The 22,905-nt window shown below is 45.1% G+C and overlaps 1 protein-coding gene across 1 annotated transcript; it reads right to left on the reverse strand.

The window, feature by feature from the left end:
* Positions 1-713: 713 nt before the first annotated feature.
* On the reverse strand, positions 714-17,533 carry tshz3a (teashirt zinc finger homeobox 3a). The gene is made up of 2 exons (XM_080474727.1): positions 17,354-17,533; positions 714-4,915 (listed from the first exon to the last, which is right to left on the reverse strand). Exons 1-2 carry the CDS (start codon positions 17,391-17,393, stop codon positions 1,605-1,607), a joined length of 3,351 nt encoding a protein of 1,116 aa, XP_080330853.1. The 5' UTR covers positions 17,394-17,533; the 3' UTR covers positions 714-1,604.
* Positions 17,534-22,905: the final 5,372 nt, after the last annotated feature.

The following is a 22,905-nucleotide window of genomic DNA, read 5'->3' on the forward strand; positions in this document are numbered from 1 at the left end:
TATTGTTAGATCCAAAAGCCTGCTTTGAGGGAATAGCACCTGTCTGTGCATTCTGCACCACTGTCAGCTTGTCTCAGCGCGCGTATATAGGATCCGCTTTATTTTTTCCAAGGGACAGTCTTGGAGTCCAGGTGTGTGCCAGATCTGCTGTCTGTGCCCAGGGCTCCTGATGGCATCCAAGCCCCCGTGGTAATCAGCCCACTCTGCCTGCTGTTGTAGCCCGCCTGCCTCCTCCTCCTCCAGTGGCTCGTTTCAGAAACATCTGGTGGTTTACATGCAGCACACACCACCTGCCAGACGCCTTGCAGGCAGTGGCACCACTCACACCCCACAACAACGCGACGACACAGAAATCACCAAGAATACTTGACAAACTGCAGTTGTGAAGACAACTGCACGGGTAAATGTGCTTAAGTTCTGTTCAGCGGATATGCGGATGTAGCCTCGCGAGCAGTCTGTCAGCTGATCCCTGCATGCTTAGTCATGTAATTGTGGACAATATTTCTGAGGATTGAGGCTTTTTATTTATTTATTTATTTATTTATTTTATCTTTGCAGCATGAAGCAAATTACATTTTGAGAGAAAACCATAATATGGCTGTTATCTCTCTTCATTATTAAAGCACTTTTGAAATGCTGTTTCCCCTCAAAATGCAAAACGATCATCAAATCTCAGCTTGAAAAATATTAAAGAGCACAACAGTTTTATGCGGCAGTTAATTAAATTTAATCATAGAAGCACAAAGCATTAACATATGTTTTTTTTTTTTTATCAAATAACATTTATAAAACTATTGTGCAAAACAGTGTCCTTTTAATCTTCTTCAAAGGCTCTGCACCAGTGGATAGTCATAGTCCTCTTAAATTAGGAAATATAACAAGTATGCATAATTTAAACAGCAAATTGTAAGCTTACACACTTTATGTACATTTTTTACACAGACCTGGATTCTGAGTGCCCATTACTCAATGATATAGAACAAGGCAGCTTTTACAATCAGCAAGAAAATGAATAGCCTGTACACAGAAAACTATAAAAACAAGCGATGAACTTCTGCAGTTTGGCAGATTCTTTTAAGGAGCTTTCTCAGACATTTGGCTGTTTTAGGTGTTAAAAAAAGAAAAAAAGAAGACCAGTTTAAAAATGCCTTTTCAAATCTGGACAGGACAAGACTGTACAAACGTAACAGTAAAACATGCAGTCTACCAGCAAATCAAAATCAGACACAAAAATACAAAATAAATACAATAAAGTTATTACATTTCAAGTTAATAGCTGACCTTCTAGTCAAAAGATTCACCGCGATCATGAAATAATCTGTCCACTGTGGTGTCACATTGCAAGGTGAATGCAGACTGAAGTAGTTGAATATTTTGATATTTTAACATGAAATTTAATGACCTTTGAAATCCGGGTAAATCAGAAATGTTTTTAAGCCAAACTGATGTAAACACCTTGTGCTGACATTTTTAACAGTAGTTCAGGGCATCTTTGTGCATTACCACACGTTTCAAATATTCCATTTTTAGTTAATTTTATTTTTTTTCCGCTATCAACAGTCATTCTACATATGTTTTCCAGTATTTCTACTGCTAAGAGTACTTTAATGTTTCTCTAGTTCACACACATATAGCAGATGGTCCTCTGGAGACTTCCCATGGCTCTTGCTGAGGTGAAGCTTGATGGCGTGCTTAGTGGCAAACTTGCGGACACAGAGCTGGCAGCGATACACAGCTCCATTACTACTGCAGTCATCTTGTGATTGTGGAGAAAGGAGGGACTCCAGGGGCGCGAGTTTCTCAGTGAGAGTGTGAGAGTCCCTTGCAGTCTGTTTGGGGGACAGCTTGGCCAGGTCCCTGATTCTGAACCCCAGGTGGGCTTCCAGGTGGCATACATACGCTGCTGGGGTTCGGATCTGTGAGGCACAGTCGCTACAGAAAAAAATCGGCTGACCAGAGTCCAGGTTCTTTAGGAACTTGGTTCTGCCTGTTCTCCTCAGCTGATACTTGACATTAGCTAGCCAGTGGCTGATCGTGGTCATGGAGAGACCGGTGAAACGAGATATGTGCATCCTTTCCTGCGGGCTGAGATCATTGATGATGTACTTTCCCTCTGACGTCTGCCTCAGACTTGAGGCAAACTGGGCCTGCAGCAGGAGGAGGTGCTGAGGGTTCCAGTTGGAGTGGCGGCCCTTACGTTTGTGGCCATGCAGGGAGGCCTCGTCTTCTTCTTGGGTGGAGATCACAACCTCAGTTTTCTCCGTGACCCTGGACCGTGAGGGAGGCTTTGTGGCGTGATGAGACTGTGTCAAGTTTCTCAACATGTCTGAGATATCCGACAATGCATTTTCATGTAAGGGGCTGCTTGATGTGTAGGGTGAGACGACTGTTAGCTTTGCAGGAGTGACAAGAGAAATGGGGGAGATGGAGGAGGCTGTGGATGACGGTGTTAGGGGGGCTGAGCCCACTGAGCCTCCTCTATCACTCTTCCCTTTTGTCAGGTCCATTGGTTGGTCGTCACTGGGCTGGCTAAAACTATTATCGACTACACACTCTTGCTTTTTGGTCTGTGACGGAGGAGCAGCAACAGCGGCCTTCTCAGCCATGCTCTGGCTAAGTCGAGACAGCAGGCTCAGGGGATCTTGGTTTGGCAAAGAGGGCTTGGCTGCTTTCCCCAAATGAATGTTCATTACTGACTGAAGAGCACTTAGAGGGTTGACAAAGGGCTGCTCAGGAGGAGTATGACCAGTGATAATGGCGGTGCTGCATCTCAGGGTAGAGGCGAGTGGGGATTTGACTGCAGTTTCTCTCTTGGGCTCTGTTGCCGGGGATGCTCTGTCACTATGGCTTCCCCTGTCGCTATTGGCTGGGGTGACTTCCCTCCATTCCCGGGGTGAATCAGCCTCTCCTCCCTTGTGTGATTCTCCAGCCTCACTGCTACAAGGGGAGAGCTGGATCTCCCTCTTAGGAGACAACTGCTTAACCCTCTGCTCTACTTTGGCCACTTTCTCTGTCACCTTTTTCACTAACTCCTCCATTGCCTGAAAGTTGTTGCTGGGAAAAGGCGAGGACTGACTGAGTGGTGGGGAAATGAGGGGCTGGTTCTTGATAAGGGAGGAGAGTGCTCCATCCCCTCCATTGAACAAGAACTTCATCTGTGAATTCTTTTCCACGCCAGCTTGTTGAAGTTTGAGTGAACTGGGAAACTGGTAGGCAGCATGGATGCTTGGGTAGCCCCCCCAGCTGGGATTCCCACTCTGTGCCTTGTTGATAGCTGATGTTACAGTGTTTTCCAAGGATTTAAGAATATCAAACCCCCCTTTCGGACTCTCCTTCAGGTCCTCTTCAGTCAAATAGTTATACTTTGAAATGTCATATTTCTCCTCCTTCTCACTATCCTCCTCTTTACCGGCCATAACTGCAACTTGCTCTTCATTACTCACTGCCTCGTCTTTAGTGCATTCCTCCTCGACCTCCTCCTTCTTGATCTCTTTGAGAGGAGGGGAAATGGCAGGGGGAGTGGTGGTAGTCTGCTGTGGTGGAGGGGAGAAGGTGGAGGGTGCGAGTGGTACAGACTGGACCCTCTGTTCAGTAGGTGTGGTAACCCTCACAGGGTTGGGCGAGGTCGCCTCTGGAAGTGTTTTGATTCTTTTCCCCACAGAGCTGGTCACCCTGAGGAAGTGTCCTGTCACCATCATGTGGGTCCGCAGCTCTTGAAGTGTATTATGGGAACTCCCACACTCCATACATTTAAGGATTTGATATTTGTTAGACTCAAACTGCCAAGCATAACTACCACCATTCTGATGGCCATAGCGGTTATTAGGGGTGGAGTAGGGGCTTGAGGAAGGCTTCTGTGTAGGTTCGCTCAGGTCTGAATGTTTAGCTTTGGGGGTTCCTTCCCGAGAGCGTGGTACGGAAGTAAGGTCCAATCCCACAAATCCCCTTTTCTTAGAAGACATGATTTTGGCTGCCACGGGGGCCATGGGCTCCTTCAGAGGCACTTTCTGGTAGTGTTTGGTCTTAATCATGTGGACACTGAGGTCCTGGAGAGATTCAAAGGAGTGGCCACAATACATGCACTTCAAAACTTTCTGGGCATCCTCTTTCCCCTCCATCTCCAGCAGAGATCGCTTACGCGGCTTCGACCAGCGCTTTGCTCCACTGCCGGCCTTGTCTTGGTTGTCATCCCGATAGTGACCTGTATCATTCATGTGAACTGTGAGCTCCACCAGAGTGTCATAAGCAGCGCTGCAACCCTTGCAGCGAAATTTACTAGCTCCAGTGAAGATGGAGCCAAACAGCTTTGGGTTTTGCCTGTGAAGTTGGACTGTACTGAAGAGGCTGGGCTCAGAGTGAGCATGGTTTCGGCTCTGAGCAGGAAGCTGTTGCAGCGATTTTGCCACTGCAGTTTGGTGCCAGTCGTAGCTACCGCTGCTGCAGCTGCTGCTACTACTAGTGCTGTTACTCCGAGCTGGCTTCTCTGTGGAAGCCAAAGACGGTGTCTGTAGTGGTGTGGAATTAAAGTTCAGTGGTGACCACAAGGGACTGGTCAAAAAGCTGGAGTAGATTGCCTTCATTTGTTCTAAGGTGTCCATGCCAATGGGTGGAGTCTTAGCTTCTGCACTCAGAGATGCTGCACTCGAGCTGCCCTCAACCTTTCTGGATGGGCTCTCAAAGTCTGAGAGGCGGTCACTGGTCTCACTCACATGTGATTCACTGTCCATCTCTTGTCCTGAGAGCTCTGTGGCCTCAGCTGATTCCTGGTCACATGGCTGCTCCTTAGGAGTCCCATCGCTCTGCTCCACAAACCCATCTTTCATGGGAGGGTCGTCCTGAGGGGCGGAGGGCAGGTCTTCAGCTTCTGCTCCCTCATCCTCCACTGTGAGCTCGGCCAGCTCCTCAGGAGAATAGGCTGCGAGGAGAACGGAGACAAAGAGAGAGGGAAAGAGATGAGTTAAATTGCAGGCAGTGAACACGCTACGTTAGAAAAACTGGAGAAAAAGTTTCCCTGCTATGTGTGCCCGAGGACTCCCAGGGATAAATGAGCCATCTGTGTGGGAGCCTTTAAAGCTGAGCTGAGAAATTACAGTCATCCCATTTCACCTCATCAACCGTTGAGGTGTTATTTTCCTCTAGGCGAGCCTGTATTTATATACTACCCCAGCCACACGGAACTTATGCCTCCCCTCTTTTCACTCCTTCTATTGGATGAAAACAAAAAAGAAATATCTTGGCAAAAACATAATGCACCATTTTATTTATCTCAGGGCGCAACAGCTTGAAATGAAAACTAAATCTGAAATTAATGAAGCCCAATCTCACTGTGGCATTCTCCTCTGGGGTAATAAATGAGTTGGATCAACCTCCATCTGTCAGTTAATATGTCTGACGCCTCTTCATCTGCCTCTTCTCTGATTACACACACATACATACTGACACACACGCACACACACGCAATGAGCATATCTTGAAGGATTTCAAGAAAGGGATGTCAAATGTTGATCAAATTTTGATGCGCTGAATAGACATCCCACATTGTCATCTGGACTGAAGTGAGTTCATTACTTTCTCGATATGGAGGAGGTAGTCAGTGTCAAACTATATTCTTAAAAGCTGACAGCGGTCTAAACAGGTGTTAAATGACTGGCATGATACATCGCAAAAAAAGGGAGGCCAGAGAAACAAAGAAAATCACGGAATGCGAAGGCATCATGCTAAGAGAGATATGGAGGATTAAAATATTAGCGATCCATAAGTGACATGTGACTTTGCATGCTGATGTGGACAGCTCACATGAACAATGCTGCTAAATGTGGTTGTGAGAACGTGTATCTCTGGGATCCACACATATACAAACAGATTATACACAAACTCCTGTGGCGACGAGTCGGCCCACCTAATGCCAACTCGCCCCACCACTCACCCCCTTCATCCGCTGTCTCACCCCACTCCCTCATATCCTGTCCACCTTACTCTCAAAAGCCATCAACTTAAGGAAAAACAAATAATATCTGAAAATAGTGGACGGCCTGTGGACAGGTCCGAGGCCATTTGGACAATATTGTAAAATATAAGACGAATGCCACAGAAAGAACCTGTAGGTAAAGGCTTTAATGGTTGAGGCACTTGCACAGTAGACCATGTGGACACACACACACACACACACACACACACACACACACACACACACACACACACACACACTGTGACTAACCCCCCCCCCCCCCCCCCCCCCCCCCCCCCCCCCCCCCCCCACTGCCCCACGCACACACATCCAGTCTAAACAAAAATGTCATAGCTGAAATAACTCTCATTTCCAGTGCTAACAGCCAATCTCTAGGCAGCCATGCGGCTGGCGCTGGTCTGATTTGGGCCCTGGGGGCACAGTCAGCAGGCAGCCCCACTGAGAGGCTAGCCTAATGGAGACCTGGCAGGTGCGGCCCACTCTCCGTCCTCCCGGAGATTTGGTTTGTCACTGGGTATCCATTACCTGCCATTCTCCGCTGATAGACCCCGACAGCCCTGATCAAAAGATGTCGTCGGGCCCCAGTCTGCTTGGCAGTCAGTGGCATGTCGTTTGTAAAAAGGGCCAAGCAGGGTGTAAATAAAATGACATGATCACTTCCCCGGCCCCTCATGTTCTGGACACAATTATGATAATGTGGACGTGGAGGCAAGGGAGGGGCCTGGGAGAAGCGAGAAGGAGGCGAGGAGGTAAATCGCTCACGCATGGGCAAACGTACGAGGGAGCCTCTGCTGCACTGTCTTTTTCCCTCTTCTGGAAGGTATTTGTGTCAGATTGTGATTTTAAACAGAGGACCCAACCAGAATGAGGCACTTAATGTGTTTGTGTGCTGACTAGCTGGTCACAGATGTCAGCTTGCATCAGGCATGCCCGGCTCATTGCTTGACCACGTTGTCAGGTCACCTTTTTCTTTTTCAACAAGGAAATATTCCCCGTATTTCTCCACTGTGTCTAGCTATTTCATCAAACTACCGCTATATACAATTTCATGTCACGCTATAACATTTATAAGCCTTCCCCAGCCTTTCCATGTGCTTTAAGCTGGTTGTAAATGTTTTACATTTCACACTAACAGCGCGATAGCCCTATGGGTTATTGTTCGTTTGTCATTAAGGCCAGACAGCATATAGTGAGCGAAGTCCAAACGGACCAGCTATAAAAACCTATACAGTCAAACCGTGCTCCCAGGCAATTTAAAATGCAAAACAAAAACCATTATGTCTGAGCACTATCTGTTAATTTAATCCCCAATGACTGATAATCCATCACACAGGGCGACAACCACATCCAATTATTCTCCCTGCCTTGACTGACAACAGAGGTGATTTATCAAGCTAATAAAAGGTGATGGGAGTATAGAGGCTCCCTTAGAATAAATTATGAATATTATGAATACAACAATACTCTTAGATGCAGTCTTAACTAATATCTAAACATATGGTATAAGGCCAATGTATGAATTTTCACAGTGTGTGTGGGTGTGAGAAAGTGGAAAATAAAGTGTGAGCGTGTGTGTGTGTGTGTGTGTGTGTGTGTGTGTGTGTGTGTGTGTGTGTGTGTGTGTGTGTGTTCTCGTAATGATAGACTGAGTTGATGCCATGTGGAGGAAAGACAAGAATCATTAGGTTCCATGAATGATTCCTTGGGGGTGGGGGAGGTGGTGGTGGTGGATAAGAAGAGGAAGGAGGTACAGTTTCACACAATCAACATCTCAGTCACAGCTCAAACAGAAATAGCAGTAACAAATTCACACAAACACACAAGCTGCAGAAAATGGAAGTCTCTTATGCGAAAACAGAAAACACACACATTTCACTCGAACATATACAAGCTCAAATACACCCCCGCGTAATTATAAATAAAACTAGTCAGGCAATTTGACCCCCCTACACACACACACACTCACCCCCCCCCACCCACCCACCCCACCCCACCACCACCACCACCACACACAAACACACTCATACATGCACGTAGATGCAAGCGATGAGGAAAGACAGTGACATCTTGGCATGCAGGAGGCATTCCTGTGGAGTATCATTTTCATAAACATAAGGGCCGCAGACGAGGAGGGAGAGATCATCTGATAGAAATACTGCAGTGCTGCTCTGACGATCAGGAACAACAGAGAGGGCAGGGACAGGGGGTGATTAAGCAGGAAGGTGCTGTGGCTGCCTCTAAAGCCGAGGCTTTCAGTGTCTCTACCTCACCGTCTCCTTTCCTCTGTCCTGTGGCTCATTTCTGCTCAAGCACTGCTGAAGGTTTTGCTTGTTTTCTTTTATGCTGTGTGTTAAAACGAGCTCTGTATGCAAAAAGGAAATCTACCATGTGTTTTTCTCAAGGAAGAGCAAAAAAATAAATAAATATAAACATCTTTGCACTTCTACAATATGCTTGTATGATTAACAGCTAAAAGATAAAGGGGAAAAAAAAGCGACTTCATGCTGATTTGCATATTATTTTTCTCAGTGGATGTACATTTCTGAGAGCACCATTCGATATCTCTTCATCGTGCAAATACAGTAAGTCCCAGTTCTTAAATAATCCGCCTTGATGACCGCAGGGAATATTCCTGATTTGGCCTCCACAGCTGAGGAAACAGTCTGGGAGTCAGATCACACCCAACATGAGCAGGGTAAACAGGATGTGTCATTAAAAGCTCTACCTGTGTCTGACCAAATGACTGCTTAGTCAAGAACACAACCTTGCCCGAGGCACCATGATTAAAAAAAAAGAAAAAGAGCTTTGTATGGTCATTATGAGGACAATATTTCAATCTATGTTTTTCCCTCTTTATTTACACACTAAAAAGATGATGCACGGATGACAGATGTTTGTTTATTGAAAGAATAAAAGGTGCTATATTTTGGTTTTGTTTCCGAAATGGCATTTTACATTTAAAATACTGGAGGAAATAATCTCTTAAAAGTAGCTGTATAACGTACATGTACATGAAGAGTCAGAATGAAACAAGAAAGGAAGATAAAATAAATAAATGTTGTATGAATTTAAATCTTGATAATCTATTTATAACCGTGCATTACACAAAGACACTACAGGGATCGAGGGAGGGAGAGGATGTTGTCCGCATGGGTGGTCCCTTATAGTTCACATGTAAAGGGAAAGTTTCACAGTGTTGTCCAGAGAAAACAACTGAATCAAACAGGGACAAAAATGAATAAAATATTTAGAAACTTTTTTTTCCTCCATGTCATTGCTCTTAATTATTTATTTATTAAATTAAAAAAATTTAAGTTTACATGTAGGTTGAGACATTTGACCATTCTTTTGCTCAGAATAACTACTAAATCAGTGCTGCCTGTGTGAGGAGAGAATTCAATTGGAACGCAACATGTGTGGATCTTGACGTGTGTACAGTATTTTAACTGGACCTTGACGCCCTTAAACCAACACGGCCCCTCAGCGGGGGGCTCTTACTGACAGGAAACGGCTCCATAACACGACAGGATAGGAAGTCACCTCATTTTCAATCAGAGAAAAAAAAAAAAAAAAAAAAGCCAAGAGGAAAAACACAAACCAGCGTCTTTTCACTCACTCTCAAGTTTCCCAACAGTATAAGACTCCTCAAATAGATGAGAATAATTTAGTCCAAAACAGCCCCATTCTGTCAAAATAGCAGCCGATCAGTAACATACCTAAAATGCCTTTCTCTTGTACACATTTGTCAAAGTAACCCACTCAATCAAACTCAGGTCTCTCCCTCTTCTCCCTTTGATCCTTACGAGCTGGCTGAAAAGTCCCACGAGAAAAAAATGTAACAGGTGATCTGTGGCCATTTTAAAAATTAACAAGTCCTGACATAAGTAGCTTTTTTTTTTTTTTTCCCTTCCTTCCAGACGTGACCAGTGAAGGGTATCTCGTGCTGCTGCTCACTTTCTAGGATTTTAGTGCACAACTGTGCCGTTACTTTGTGCTTATCCGGGCTATCGTGTTACAGGCAATCATGGATATCTTTGTCAGTCTTTATTTGTGTGTGTTCTCTACCCCCTGATGGCATTGTGAATACATTGTGTCCGCCGATTGTAGTGTGCAGGATGTGTGATATGGGAGATGGGAAAAACAGAGAGATCATTCTGGCCCCAGGCAAAGCTTAGGGCTGAACCTTGTCAATGCGCATAGTAAGAGGGGAGCAAGAAAGAGAGAGAGAGAGAGAGAGCGAGAGAGAGAGAGAGAGAAAGTGAATAGATTCAGCCCTCCGCTGGTTATTGTGTTATGACTGGACCTCGAAGCTGCCAGCTGCATATACAGGCCTCCCGTTACTCGCTGCAACACGAGATGAGAAAGTGGCAACCAAATGTGCAAAGTCCCAGTTTTGAAGTAGCCACAATAAAGAGATAAACAAAATGGAAACAAACGACAAGAACGATTGGCACAAACTACTTCCACACAGGTGCAGGACCAAGGGCAGTAAGTGACGAGGACTGAGACTCCTCGGGGAAGGTTCCAGTCCAAAATGCACATCGAGCCCGGCTCATATGATGATAGGGAGTCGGTCAAGCCTCCTTCGAATGCCGCACGTCCTCCTTTCCACCACCGTCTACTTTAATCGGTACTCAGGCAAAAGTCCATGGAGCACAACTGCTGCATTTCTCCTGATCCCCGAACTGTTTAGGCCACACCTAACAATGTTATTAAAAGGTCAGTGGGTTGTGCGAGCGGGGCAAAGCAGTAAGACGGAGGCCCGAAAGAGGAGCCAGAAATAAGCTAAGGATATTGTAGGTCTGACTTAATGACACTTTAAATCCTTATTTACTGTTTTAGGCAAATTCCATCCTCTAACGTTTTTTTTTTTTTTTTTGCTGGCCAACATTTTTATTTGAGGCGGCACAGATTTATAGCCGAACCCGAAGCCTGAAACACAGAACATTAACAACAAGTCAATTTTAGGCCCAATTATCTGGATTCCAGTATCTGGAGATGCAGATCAGTGTACCTGAACTGCATGTTGTACTTGTCAATATATTGAAGGACTGAATGAAATGAAACTGCGCTAAGTACAGCATTTCAAAGTCACACTAATTTGAGAAAAAAAAAAAAATAAAAAAAAAAGGCGAACTTTGTTAATAATTCCTGTGTTCTTGTTTTCCGTGCGCCTCCTGGTCGAGGGTTTTGGGACCGGTTTATTACCTGTCTGCGCTGCCCTTGTTTTCTGCGCCATATGACAAAGGTTGTAAAACAGTCTAAGTGATATCATGGGGGTGTCACTGCAGGGCACGGACCCATCTAATTTTTTTGTTGTTGTGTCTTTGTTTGACTCCGAGCAAGATGAGAAAAATATGAACATCTTTGACAAATAGGACAGGAAAATAGCGGCTGCAGTTTTTTATTTATTTTTTTTCTTTCAAAAAAGTTTAGCATTATAAAGTGTTTATGTATTGAATTCTGAAATTGGACAACTAGATGTACAGTGCTTTAATGGTCAGATGTTTTGTAGCTCAAACTAAATCTCTTGATAAAACTTTGAAATGTATTCATCTTCCTTGTTATACTTCTTAAGCACTTGGAATGGCTTTGTGGCCTAAATGTGCTGCAGAAATGAAGTTGCCTTCCAGCCAAAGTTGAAGTTTAGGGTTCGGGTGCAGGGTAAAGAGTCAAGGGGGGGAAAAAAATAAATAAATAAAAACTCAGGGTACTGCAGAGTGGGACAAGCAAACCCCTCTAACAACACACAGCTGCTGCCATGATCGCCTAGCAACGAGGAGGTGATGGACGCAGCCCGAAGATGGATGGCCACCATAAATCACAGTAGTGTGTAGGAGGAGGAGGAGGAGGTCGGAGACAGAGGAGAGACCGAAAGAAGGATAAAAAACAAAACAACTGTTTCCCCCCCCACCCACCCACCCCTCCACATTTTCTGTAGAAGCAGCAGGGCTGGCCTTGCCTTGACCTCTCACTGTACTTTTATTCATGATTGTTGGGGAACGCCGCAGGTCTGTGGACTCATCTGGGCAAAACTGAATGGAGATTTTTTATTTTTTAGGTTGTTGTGACAGTTATAATACATCGAATGGATCATTTTATAACGTATAATTGCAATAAATGCAGCATGCATGCCTTCAGTGTCAAGTTTTTTTTTTTTTTTTGGGATTCAACTAACTTTCTAAAGATGACAATGTTGACTGACTATACCTTTCATAAAGCAACCCTCCAGGCAAAGCAATCTGGGTAGTGTAGTTGCGGGATAAACATCCCTGGGCTATCTGATTATGGCTTACTGCTGCGGCACTGGTATCTAGTAACACTCAGAGAGAGCGCTCAGCCATCCATCACACAGTGAGTGTCTGTCTAAGGCTTTCCACCCTGCTTCTTCTCGTCCTGGCTCTCCAGTTACAGCCATACACGGCCGGCCTAAATAATATTCTTCATGATAAATGGCACTATAAGCCTGGTATCCATCATTAATCTGATTTTTAAAGAAGCATCCATCTTGGAGAGAGCCTGTTAGGGCCACGGGAGAGCAGAGCTGCTCGGGTTCATTTAAAGGCCAGGCTGCTGCATGAGTGATACCTGTCAGCGTTGTTCATCAGGGAGCTGCGTGCACACACACACACACACACACACACACACATTCACGGAGCATTAAACATTGACGCCATATGGCCACGTGTGCGCGCAGACACACACACACACAGATGTACACACACACCTCTGCAGTGCCTCTCGTTGTGCATATATTATGAGTAAACTGCACTAACACACTTGTCGGACTTGTATACTCACAAAGCATATTTCTTCCCTTCATTCAGACATCTAGAGACGTGTCATGGAAGAACATTCTGTCACTCATCAAAACAAAACTCTGTGTAACTCAATCCCCCCCGTCATCTAGAGAAAAAAAAATACAAAATCTCCTCTCCCTGTCGCTTCTCCTCAAGGGTTTCAGGAAAACTCTCTCTTCCCTGGAAAAAAACTCTCACTTTGGTTTTTCTTTGCAGACTCTGCACCTCATTCCCCTTCTTTTCGTTTCTCTCAGTCCACTCTTGTGTCTCGTATTCCCTCTCTTCCACTCTCTCTTTCTCTTCCTCTCTGCCCCCTATCCACCTCCCTTCTCTGTGAGTCTGGTAAAGCCTGTTTGATAAATGACACACGTCACCGTGTCAGAAGCGAAGGGTGGGTCAGTGATAAATGACTCTGTTGAAAAGGAAATCGGCTCTCTGGCATGGCCCGGCTATTCTCCTCCTGGATTGGGTTTCAGGACCCCTGAAGACCGGAGCGGCTCAGTTTCCTCCGAAAAAGAGCACACATCCCACCAGGCCCCGGCGCTCTCTACCTCCGGGAGGGGCGGGCGTTGGAGGGATCCAGCCTGTCCCAATTGTCGCCACGGTGCAGCTGCATCTATCACAACAGCGGTGGGACTATTTTTACAAAGCCTGCGACTCAGTGCCCAGACAGCAGTCTCGGCTGAAAACCTCGGCTGAAAGCACACTGAAAGCTGAAAGGGAAGAGTGGATGGCTAACGGTTTTCTATTTGTGACACTACTACAGCACTTACACTCCTCTTTTTCTCCTACAGCCCAGCCCTATGGCTTGACATCTGCCAAGTGTGTGTTAAAAAGGAGAGAGGACCCATTTCGACACCCCCCCCACAACCCTTCTGCTTCTCCTCATCTTCCCCACCACCAAAATACCCCCCCCCCCCCCCCCCCCCCCAACCCTCTCTCTTCCCATACAATATCTGGCAGGGTGGCACTGTTATCATTACACAGGCAGGATTTATGGAGTCAAGGCCTATGGCAAAAACAAAAAGGCGCCTGTCAATACCTGTGGGAAACACTCTTGTCAGCCTTCCTCTGCCTCCTCACCACTGGTCCTCACAGCCTCATTAGGTATGCACTTATCAGACACATAGATCACAGACGTGACTCAACCTCGCCGGAATCCAGCCACAGGACTTTCATTAGCAGCGAGGCCTGCGAGGCCAAAACATTTGCCTCGGTCACACCTGCAGACGACACCAAGCGGAGGCGTGTTGTTGGTGAATCTCAAGTCAGTCGGACAATTAAGTTTCGACTTGCAAACCCCCGCTGCTCTGCAAGGCCTCGCTTTGCACACGTGAACAAGAGAACCGACGGGTATAAAAACGAGCATACTTGATTTTACATTGCAGTCACTGTAAAATCTGTAACTGCTTGTATCTTTACTACAATCAACTTATAAGCTTTGCCTTCAGTATCTATTGTAAGCTGCAGTTCTGTGTAAACAAACTTGACAATGGCACTTTCGACTGTAAAGGTTTAAAAGAATTACAGCCCAACCCCGACAGGTAGGCTGCAGTTACCACTGCTTCCACTGGTGTTGCAACCATAACCACAGGCTCACATTCAAACCTGATAGATTACAGAGTACAGGCCCATTGATTTGACTACACACACACACACACACACACACACACACACACACACACACACACACACACACACACACACACACACACACACACACACACACACACACACACACACACACACACACACACACACACACACACACACACACACACACACACGGACACACATATAGACATGAGTGATGGCTGCCAGTCTGGCAGCTGTAATCCTGACCAGGCAGAAAGAGGAAACTGTTGCTGTGGTGTCCTATCCAACAACCCCCCCCCCCCCCCCCCCCCCCCCACACACACACACACACACACCCCTCTTCTAATATGTAAGAGTCCATCTCTCGCTTACAACACTCACAAAAATGACCGTACTCCATGTTTTTGACAGTGGAAAGGAGGGTGGATTTCTCTGCAGGCAAAAACTCTGAAAAGTGTAAACACACTGCTGGACAGTGAAGGCACTCCAGCAAAATAAGACTCGTCTTAGCGAATATGTCACAACGCCAGTCTTTGACTTCCTGTTATTTAAAAAAACTTTCTGAAGACATTTCAACCGCTTCGACCCTCAAGCCCATGGCACAGCTAGCCGAGGAAAGGGATTTCGGTCTCGACAGTTGGGGAAAGTCTCCCCGTGTGTCTCGTGTTTGCTCGGCTGTTTACGTGGCCAACCGCCCTCGGTTGTTAAGAGCACTCAGACCTGACCCAGGTACGCAGGCCCATTTGTCACCTGCAGCAGAAAATTGAGTTACAGCACAACCAAAGGCGAGCGGCTCTGTGTAATATCAAGTTGATTACATCAAAGTGGTGGCAAACCTCATTGGGCTGGGCACCCCGAGCATGTCATCTCCAATCACAGTGCCTGTCAGGACTCCATCAGCCTCACGGCTAATTGGACCAGCGCTAATGAAGCAGGCAAAACAAGTTTTCTACTGTGGAGAGAGAAACCCTCTCAGACAGGAAAGAACGAGAGAGAGCGAGAGAGAGAGTGTGTTTGAGAGACAATGAGAGAGCAAGGCAGGGAGGGTGTGTGTGTGTGTGTGTGTGTGTGTGTGTGGGGGGGGGGGGGGTAAATTTTTCATGCAAGTCTCAAGGTTGCAGTGGGCTGACTCTCCCCCTAAGTCCCTAATCAAGGCCCATCATCTGTCATCCTTTTCTTTGCTCTCTCTATCACCATGCTCTGTGCTGCAATCAATTCATCATCACCCTTTGTGTGCCACTGAACAGTTGACAACTTTATAACTTGCAGCTGCACGGGCTGACTGACAGGGGTGGAAGGGGAGCATGAAAAAATGAAGAAATGAATAGATGAATGAATGAACAAAGAAGCGTGGTTTCAGGGAGAAAAAAGCAGCCTTTTTATTCCCTTTCGTCAACAGAGAATCAGCAGTTGTAGCAGGGAGGAGAGAGTAGAGAGTAGAGGAGATGGGGGAGGAAAAGAAAAAAAAAAAAAAAAAACATCCTTCTCACTGATCTGAAATCAGAAAGCTTTCAGTCATTCTTTATGTGCTCCCCGCGGCCACTCTGAGCCAGTGAGCATGTACATTAGGCTGGGGCATTTTTGATGAAATAAAAGCCCAGGCCAGCTTATGGCTAAACAGAATGGTGACTCACTCAGCCTGTCTCTGATTGACCATTTAAAGCCATTGATGAATGGGCCTGTCAGGGGGAGAGACAATTAAATCAAACATGAAACAAAAGCCGTTGTGACGGCCCGGTCTGACAGAGCAAACCCATTCCTCCCCTCCATTACATAGCACACGGCTCCTTTTACAACCCCTTAACCCACTCCTCCCCGCCTCCTCTACCCACTGTATGTGTGTGTGTGTATGTGTGTGTATATCATGTTGAGACTTTATGTGTGTGTGTGTGTTGTGTGTGTGTGTTCAAAGTGAACAAGTGAGCATGTGCACATGGAGTGTGATGTTCTCTGCTGGAAGTGTGTGTCTGTTTCTGTGTGTGATGTCTCACTGTGAAACCACTTTTGCCCTCCCTCCTCCCCTCCTTGCTTCTTTCACTTTTTCGTGAGTCACTTGACCATCAGAGTGATACAGTGTGTGTGTGTGTGTGTGTGTGTGTGTGTGTGTGTGTGTGTGTGTGTGTGTGTGTGTGTGTGAATGTGTATGTGTATGTGTATGTGTGTGTGTGTGTGGGGGGGGGGGGGGGGGGTAGGAGTAAAAAAACAGAGAGTAAAAAGTACACAAGGGCCTTTCAAAGTGGTTTAAACGTGACGTCACCGGCCTGCAGCACATGGTGGGGAAGTGATTTTCTGATGCAAATCGGGAAGGATCAGATCAAAGCCGCATGACAGCCAATCAATCAACCGTCAAATCCAGTACATGGCAAACTGTCGATTATGGCTCCTTCCAGCCCACGAAACCCCATTGTCTGCTTTCAAATTGTTTATCTTATTCTAAGAAAAAGAAAATCCTCAGAGGTAGAGCTTCTTTTTTTCCCCCCCTTGTCTTTCTTTTTCTTTTCTTTTTCCAGAAGTTATGCGCTCAGATCAAATGCGCACAAAGCCCTTATGGCACGCCTCAAGGGACCCACCATCAAGAAAACACCGAGGCTTTGTGGTTTTTTTTTTTTTTTTCTTCTTTTCTTTAACTCTTTAACGGATCAAACTCAGGATCGGTAAAGTATCCGGGATTTAAGTTTTTGGGAACAATCGGAAGTTCATCCGATTCGGGCTTGTCTACATGCGTCGAGAGGTAAAAACGCTCGACACTGTATACAAACTGTACATCCGCTTTGGAAAGAAAAAAGAAAAAGAAAAAAGAAAGGAGGAATAGTTTCTATCGGGTTTCACAAGAGTGGCCAAGAGTGACAAAGCGCATCGCTAGACAGACCACAAAGTGGAAACGGAAATGCAGTGACTATAAAGTGAGCTTTACCAAACAGCTTTGACACGGTAAACCTTTCTTTTTTCTCCTCTTTTTACGCACAGATCGAGTTCTGGTTTCACGTACCTGCCGCGCGCTTCGGCGCTTCTTGTTTCCTCCGTGGCATTTTTTTTTTTTTTTTAATTTGTCGATTTCCGTGAAAAGTCTTTTTTTCCCCCTTCTTCTTCTTCTTCTTCTTGCTTTTAATATTATTATTTCATACAGCTTGCCCTCTTTCGCCGTATCCGGGAAGATCCACCTCTACTCAAAAAAAAAAAAAAAAAAAAAAAAGATTCACGCCTTCGTGTAGTAAACAGCGCAACAACATCGGGGGGTCCGATGGACGGAAAAACTCGGAATCATCGTGAGGGAATAAAGCGAGCCTGCGGGGGAGAGAAGAGGCATGATGTGAGGGAGCCCGGCAGTGGTTTGTTGTTGCTTTTTTTTTTTCTTCCTCTCTGTCTCTCTCTCTCTCTCTCTCTCTCTCTCTCTCTCTCTCTCTCTCTCGTGGGTGGGAGGATCGGCGGTGAGAGCCAGCGTCCACCTCGGCTGCCTGGTCTGGCAACAGGCAAAGTTGAGGGATAAGAGAGATGATCGCGTCACTCACAGCAGGAGAATGGGCAAACCCACCGCTCCGTTAACTCTTTACTTCTCAGAGAGGGGCGGACACCAACACACACAACCGAATGGTGTCCTCCTACCTCTCATTTTCATATGAATCACGGGCTGCAAGGAGCCATTAGTTGATTATAAGACGCGGGAGGCTGATTATTACATGCCACAACAGCTACAAATGTCTGAACGTTATTACAAAAAAAACGGAAAAAAAAGAAAAAAGAAAGCGTGCCAGTTGAACTCATTACAGCACGTTTTAACCTTTTAACACAGTTTCTTATTAATTCAGTCCATTATTGTGAGATTTCAATGGGAATTGCGAATAAATTGTGACGCGGTAATAGCATTTTAATAGTTCTGATTACATGTGTGTGTAAAACCTGACCACGTACACGTTTAAATGATCAGTTTCTTTTGATACACGCACCAAAAACACAACTGAGAGTATTATTTATAATATGTCACCTTAATTTTACCAATTGAGAACCAGCTTCTATAACGCCTCATTGTAAATAGTTTCTTTTTTGTGTTAATTTCATTCTTCTGTGCTTACAGCAGTCGCCTATGCCTTATATATATATAATAACATTTAATATTAGTTACTTAACTTCTATTCTACTTATTCTGTTACAAGAATTTCCCCAGGGATTAATAAAGTATTTCTATTCTATTCTATTCTATTCTATTTTATTCTATTCTATTCACAATGACTTGCTGGTGAAGAAACAGCAAGGAGGCACAAAGACAAACGTAGAAACAAATATGAACATGCATAATATGCACTTTCACTTTACACAGGTAATATAAGAAACAATAACTGATCTCTCTGGACGAAATCATAAAATTCCACAAAAGCCATTTTCATTGCCCAAAACGTGCAAACCAATCTAAATGTGACATTTGTAATACGGCCAACAAACAGTACATGTAATGTTTATTTATTATGTGCAGTGTATGGGTGAAATTCAGGAGAAGAAGAAGAAGAAAAAAAACAGCTCGAGTGGCCTCAAGTCAGTTTTGTAGTATTCTCACATCATTAAGCCCTTTATTGGTGCAAACATTCGTAAAGTGATGTCCCCCCCCCTCCCCACACACACACACACACACACACATACCGCCTGAAAACGCAAACATGTTCGATGCCTCTTCCCCGCTAATTTAATGTGAGCAGTTAAATGTTAGCTTTCATCGCTGTAAAAGCATCAGTTCTCCCATATATCCACATTAGGTAGAGATCAAAGCCAGTTCAAGGAAGGAGCATTAAGTCTCGGTGCCAAGGTAATGAGGCTTTTTTCACCGCTTGTCTCTCTTTTTTCCCGAGCCAGCAGCATCTCTGCAGAGTGAGATGGTCCCGGGTCTCCCCCTGTGCTTCTGATGTGTGCTGACCCCTGCCAGCGGGAAAAAAGATAAATAAAAAAGAAAAGCCACACACAAATACCAAAACACACTGCTGCGTAGGGGTGCTCAATGCCACACACATATTTAGCCAACATAGACATACACGCATCGTCTTTTTTCTTTTTAATCCCCCCCGTTTCTCTCTCTCTCTCTCTCTCTCTCTCTCTCTCTCTCTCTCTCTCTCTCTCTCTCTCTCTCTCTCTCTCTCTCTCTCTCTCTCTCTCTCTCTCTCTCTCTCTCTCACACACACACACACACACACACACACACACACACACACACACTCACACACCAGCAAGAATTAAAGGCCTCTCTGATCAGGGCTCGGCACTGTCTCCCCTCCTCTCTAAGAGCACAGAGGCTGGGTCCCTGTCACTTTAACAACATGAAATTACAACCCAAATGGGATGTCAGGGGTTAGCGGTGTCTCTAGGAGAACTATGTGAATATATTTCCTCCTATGGACTTGCCCCCATCATGACCTCCCCCAGGAACAAGAAGTAACCCGGTGATTGGCATTTTTACAGCCAAATTAAACCGTCTTGCAGCCTGCTGAAGGCAGGAGGAGAAAGCAGCCCTTCCAAAATTAGTGAGCCATCATCATGACAGAAAGTAGTGGGGACATGGTGTCATCCGGCTACTGTATCGATTAACCCATAAATAGTATATGGCCTCTACACTGTGGCTCTCCCAGGCTTACACTGTAAATGGAAGTTATCTCAGCTGTACATCTGTCTTGCTTTGCAGTTTGTGTTAAAGCACATATATCCGGGGAGTGCGACGTGGACGCTGTTTAGCACACCGCCATAAAGACGACATTACGCTTTTAATGTAAATATGATCAGAAAGCACGAGAACGAGTCTAATCAGAATTTCTAATCCGAATGAAACCACAATTACTCTGTGCCACATTACTCGGTTGTTTTAGAAATTAAAATTTTTTACAGGAACTTTACATATTAAAAAAAAAAGAAAAAGAGACATTTAGACTTTTTAAACAACTTTGTATCACTCTCTCCTTTGTCAGGTGGGCCCGCTGCATTATTCCTCTGCTCTCGCCTTTGAAACCAGAATTATCATAAAAGAGGCACGTCTGTCAAACTCACATTGATTTGCACACAAGTTCGCTCAATCAATCCCAAAGTTGCGATTAAAAAGCATGAGCCTACTTCTGTTTTTTTCTTTCCTTACTGGAATCTTTTCGCAAAAAAAAAAAAGAGAGAGCGGCCTTTCAATTCCATTGCCTCCAGAACATTCAAGTATTCATTGCGCTCTACTTTTTGCTTTCAACCTCTCTGCGGGAGGCAGGACTCATGACATCTATGTATGCTGCGCCTATTCACGAAGCTATTCAGCCTTCTGATGTGTGCCGCAAGTGATCCCTCAATACCATCGGATCGCTCTTATTGGCCCACACCCAGATATGAGTCCGTCCAGAGAGGCGCCACAAAGTGGAGCCAGCGTGCGAACTGACAGGTTTGCTCCAATGAGGAGTCCCATTCAGCAACTTTGTCCAAACCCAAGGGCCAATATTCTTTTAATTGGGAGAAGTCGTCATGCTGTAAATTGCTTACTTCAAAATGCAATGAAACGAGGCTGAGAAGGAGGGGGGGGGGGTTCCGTGTATTTCCCTGCAAACAGATAGCCGTGTTTGTTTGTGCGCATGCATTGTTGGCTTATCAGTGTATTCATGTGGCGACGTTCACATTCGAGTGAGGGTGCATAATGCATGGCCCTGTTGGGAAGAGTGATTGCTTTATTCCTGCCTTGTAGGTGCAATGGGGGCCAGGGCTGTGTCTTTGGGCAGCTGTATGGATGGCTTGAGGAGGTCTCCATCATTCATAAAGCACACTCCTACATGTAGAATTGATCTTGCAAAGAAACAGGGTGGCAATAGCAGTTCATCAGTCTTCCCCGGCCACAAATCACTCTGAGGTGTCCCCCCCCGGGGGGAGAGGTGACACCATTGTCAGTGCGGCGCTCCCCTCGGACAACAGAAGGGGCAGGGCAGGAACCCTCGCTTATGTGGTGGCCCCGAAGTGTCCAGAGAAATGTGAGCAGCATTTGTGAGCTCCGGCCGCTCACAGATTAGGCTTTACATAGAAATATCTGCAAATACCTTGATTTAAAATACAAAACAAAAAAACTGCTGTTTTATATCGCATTTTTGAACACACATTTCAGTGCCACATGTGAAGAACAGATGAGATATCGTCTGATTTCCACCGATTTCCTGACGGTCAGCAGCACCAGAGGTTGTTGTTGTTTACCTGGGCTTCTGCCGATTCCTTACGCCTGTCGTGTTTGTGATCAACATGTTTTCATTAGGCACAAGTTTTAGGCTGGACGCTCTTCCATCCTTTCTTCTTGTAGACGGAAAGTGTGCGTCCAGTGGCTGCTTTACATACGAGAAACAGATGATGATTTAAAAGTAGAAGGCGGCATGACTGCTGAATTACCTCATTTATTTTTTTTTTAAAGGGATCTGATTAATTTTGAAAACGCATCTACGCAGCAGGTGCTGAAGTCAAACAAGTTTTATAAAGGATGCATAATTAAAGCTACCTTTACTCATAGTGTTTAATATATGCTCCTCTGCCTATTAATAACCCAGGTCATTAATTTGTATAAATCAGCTATGTGCGGCACCAAGTAATTTCCAGTCCTGTAAAGAGAATTGGTGAGATGAAGCTCTTGCCTTTGGCCTTGGGTTGCGCGTTACACTCATCTTACATTAGGGCGCATGCTTTTCCTGTTCCTCCTCCTCCTCCTCCTGCCGCTCCTCCTCCTCATACCGTTTGGACTTTGTCATTGATCTTCATTCTAAAATAATCTCTTATCATTTCTCATTGTAAGCCTGCAGAAAAACCTTTTCCAGATCCCAATTCATTAGCTTCACACTGAAAATAGAAAAGCTCAAGGAAAGGTGGACATGTGATGAAGAGTCAGAGTAAGCACCTTTATGATACGACCACTGAGCCACCTTAAACGCTCATGATCTTTCTTTACTCTTTTTTTTTGACGTGGCACAAATTTTTCTTTTGGGGCGATTGCTGCCCCAGAGCACGAGGCGCTCGGCATGAATGTCGTCATTCTTCCCTCCTCTGTTATTAAGCTGTGTGGATCCGTTTTCAGTCCGTGTCTTCATTAAAAAGCATTAAGATTCACAAACTGAGTGGGTCAGGCATTGAAAAGGTCTCTTTAACATTTCTTCGCGCTCCTTCCCTGACAGCCAACAAGCAACTCTTTCTCAATCATTGTCCAGAAAAAGGGGAGGCACGTGTGAGGCGAAAGTAGATTTTCATCACTTTGTAGGAGATCATAAGGAAAAACTGCTAATTTGATCGGGTTCATCCTTCGGGTGCTCACCATTTCAATTAGTGCACTTCTGATTGTAGAGGCAGAACTCAGGCGATTGATCAAGTCTTTCTCTTTTTCTTCTTTTTTCTCTGCCTCATTGCCCAAAAGACCCTTTTAAAATATTCAGGTAGATTATGAATGGTTACACCCCTATCTATTTATATCTCCTTTATTGACAGTATTACATTTATATGAAGTCAAGGTGAGGGATTTAATTTAAGACTCTTGCAGAACTGCTCGGAACATTCAGAAAAAGACTGATTAGG

The sequence above is a fragment of the Lipophrys pholis genome (genome assembly GCF_963383615.2).
Source record: "Lipophrys pholis genome assembly, chromosome: 11".
Lineage (NCBI taxonomy): Eukaryota > Metazoa > Chordata > Actinopteri > Blenniiformes > Blenniidae > Lipophrys > Lipophrys pholis.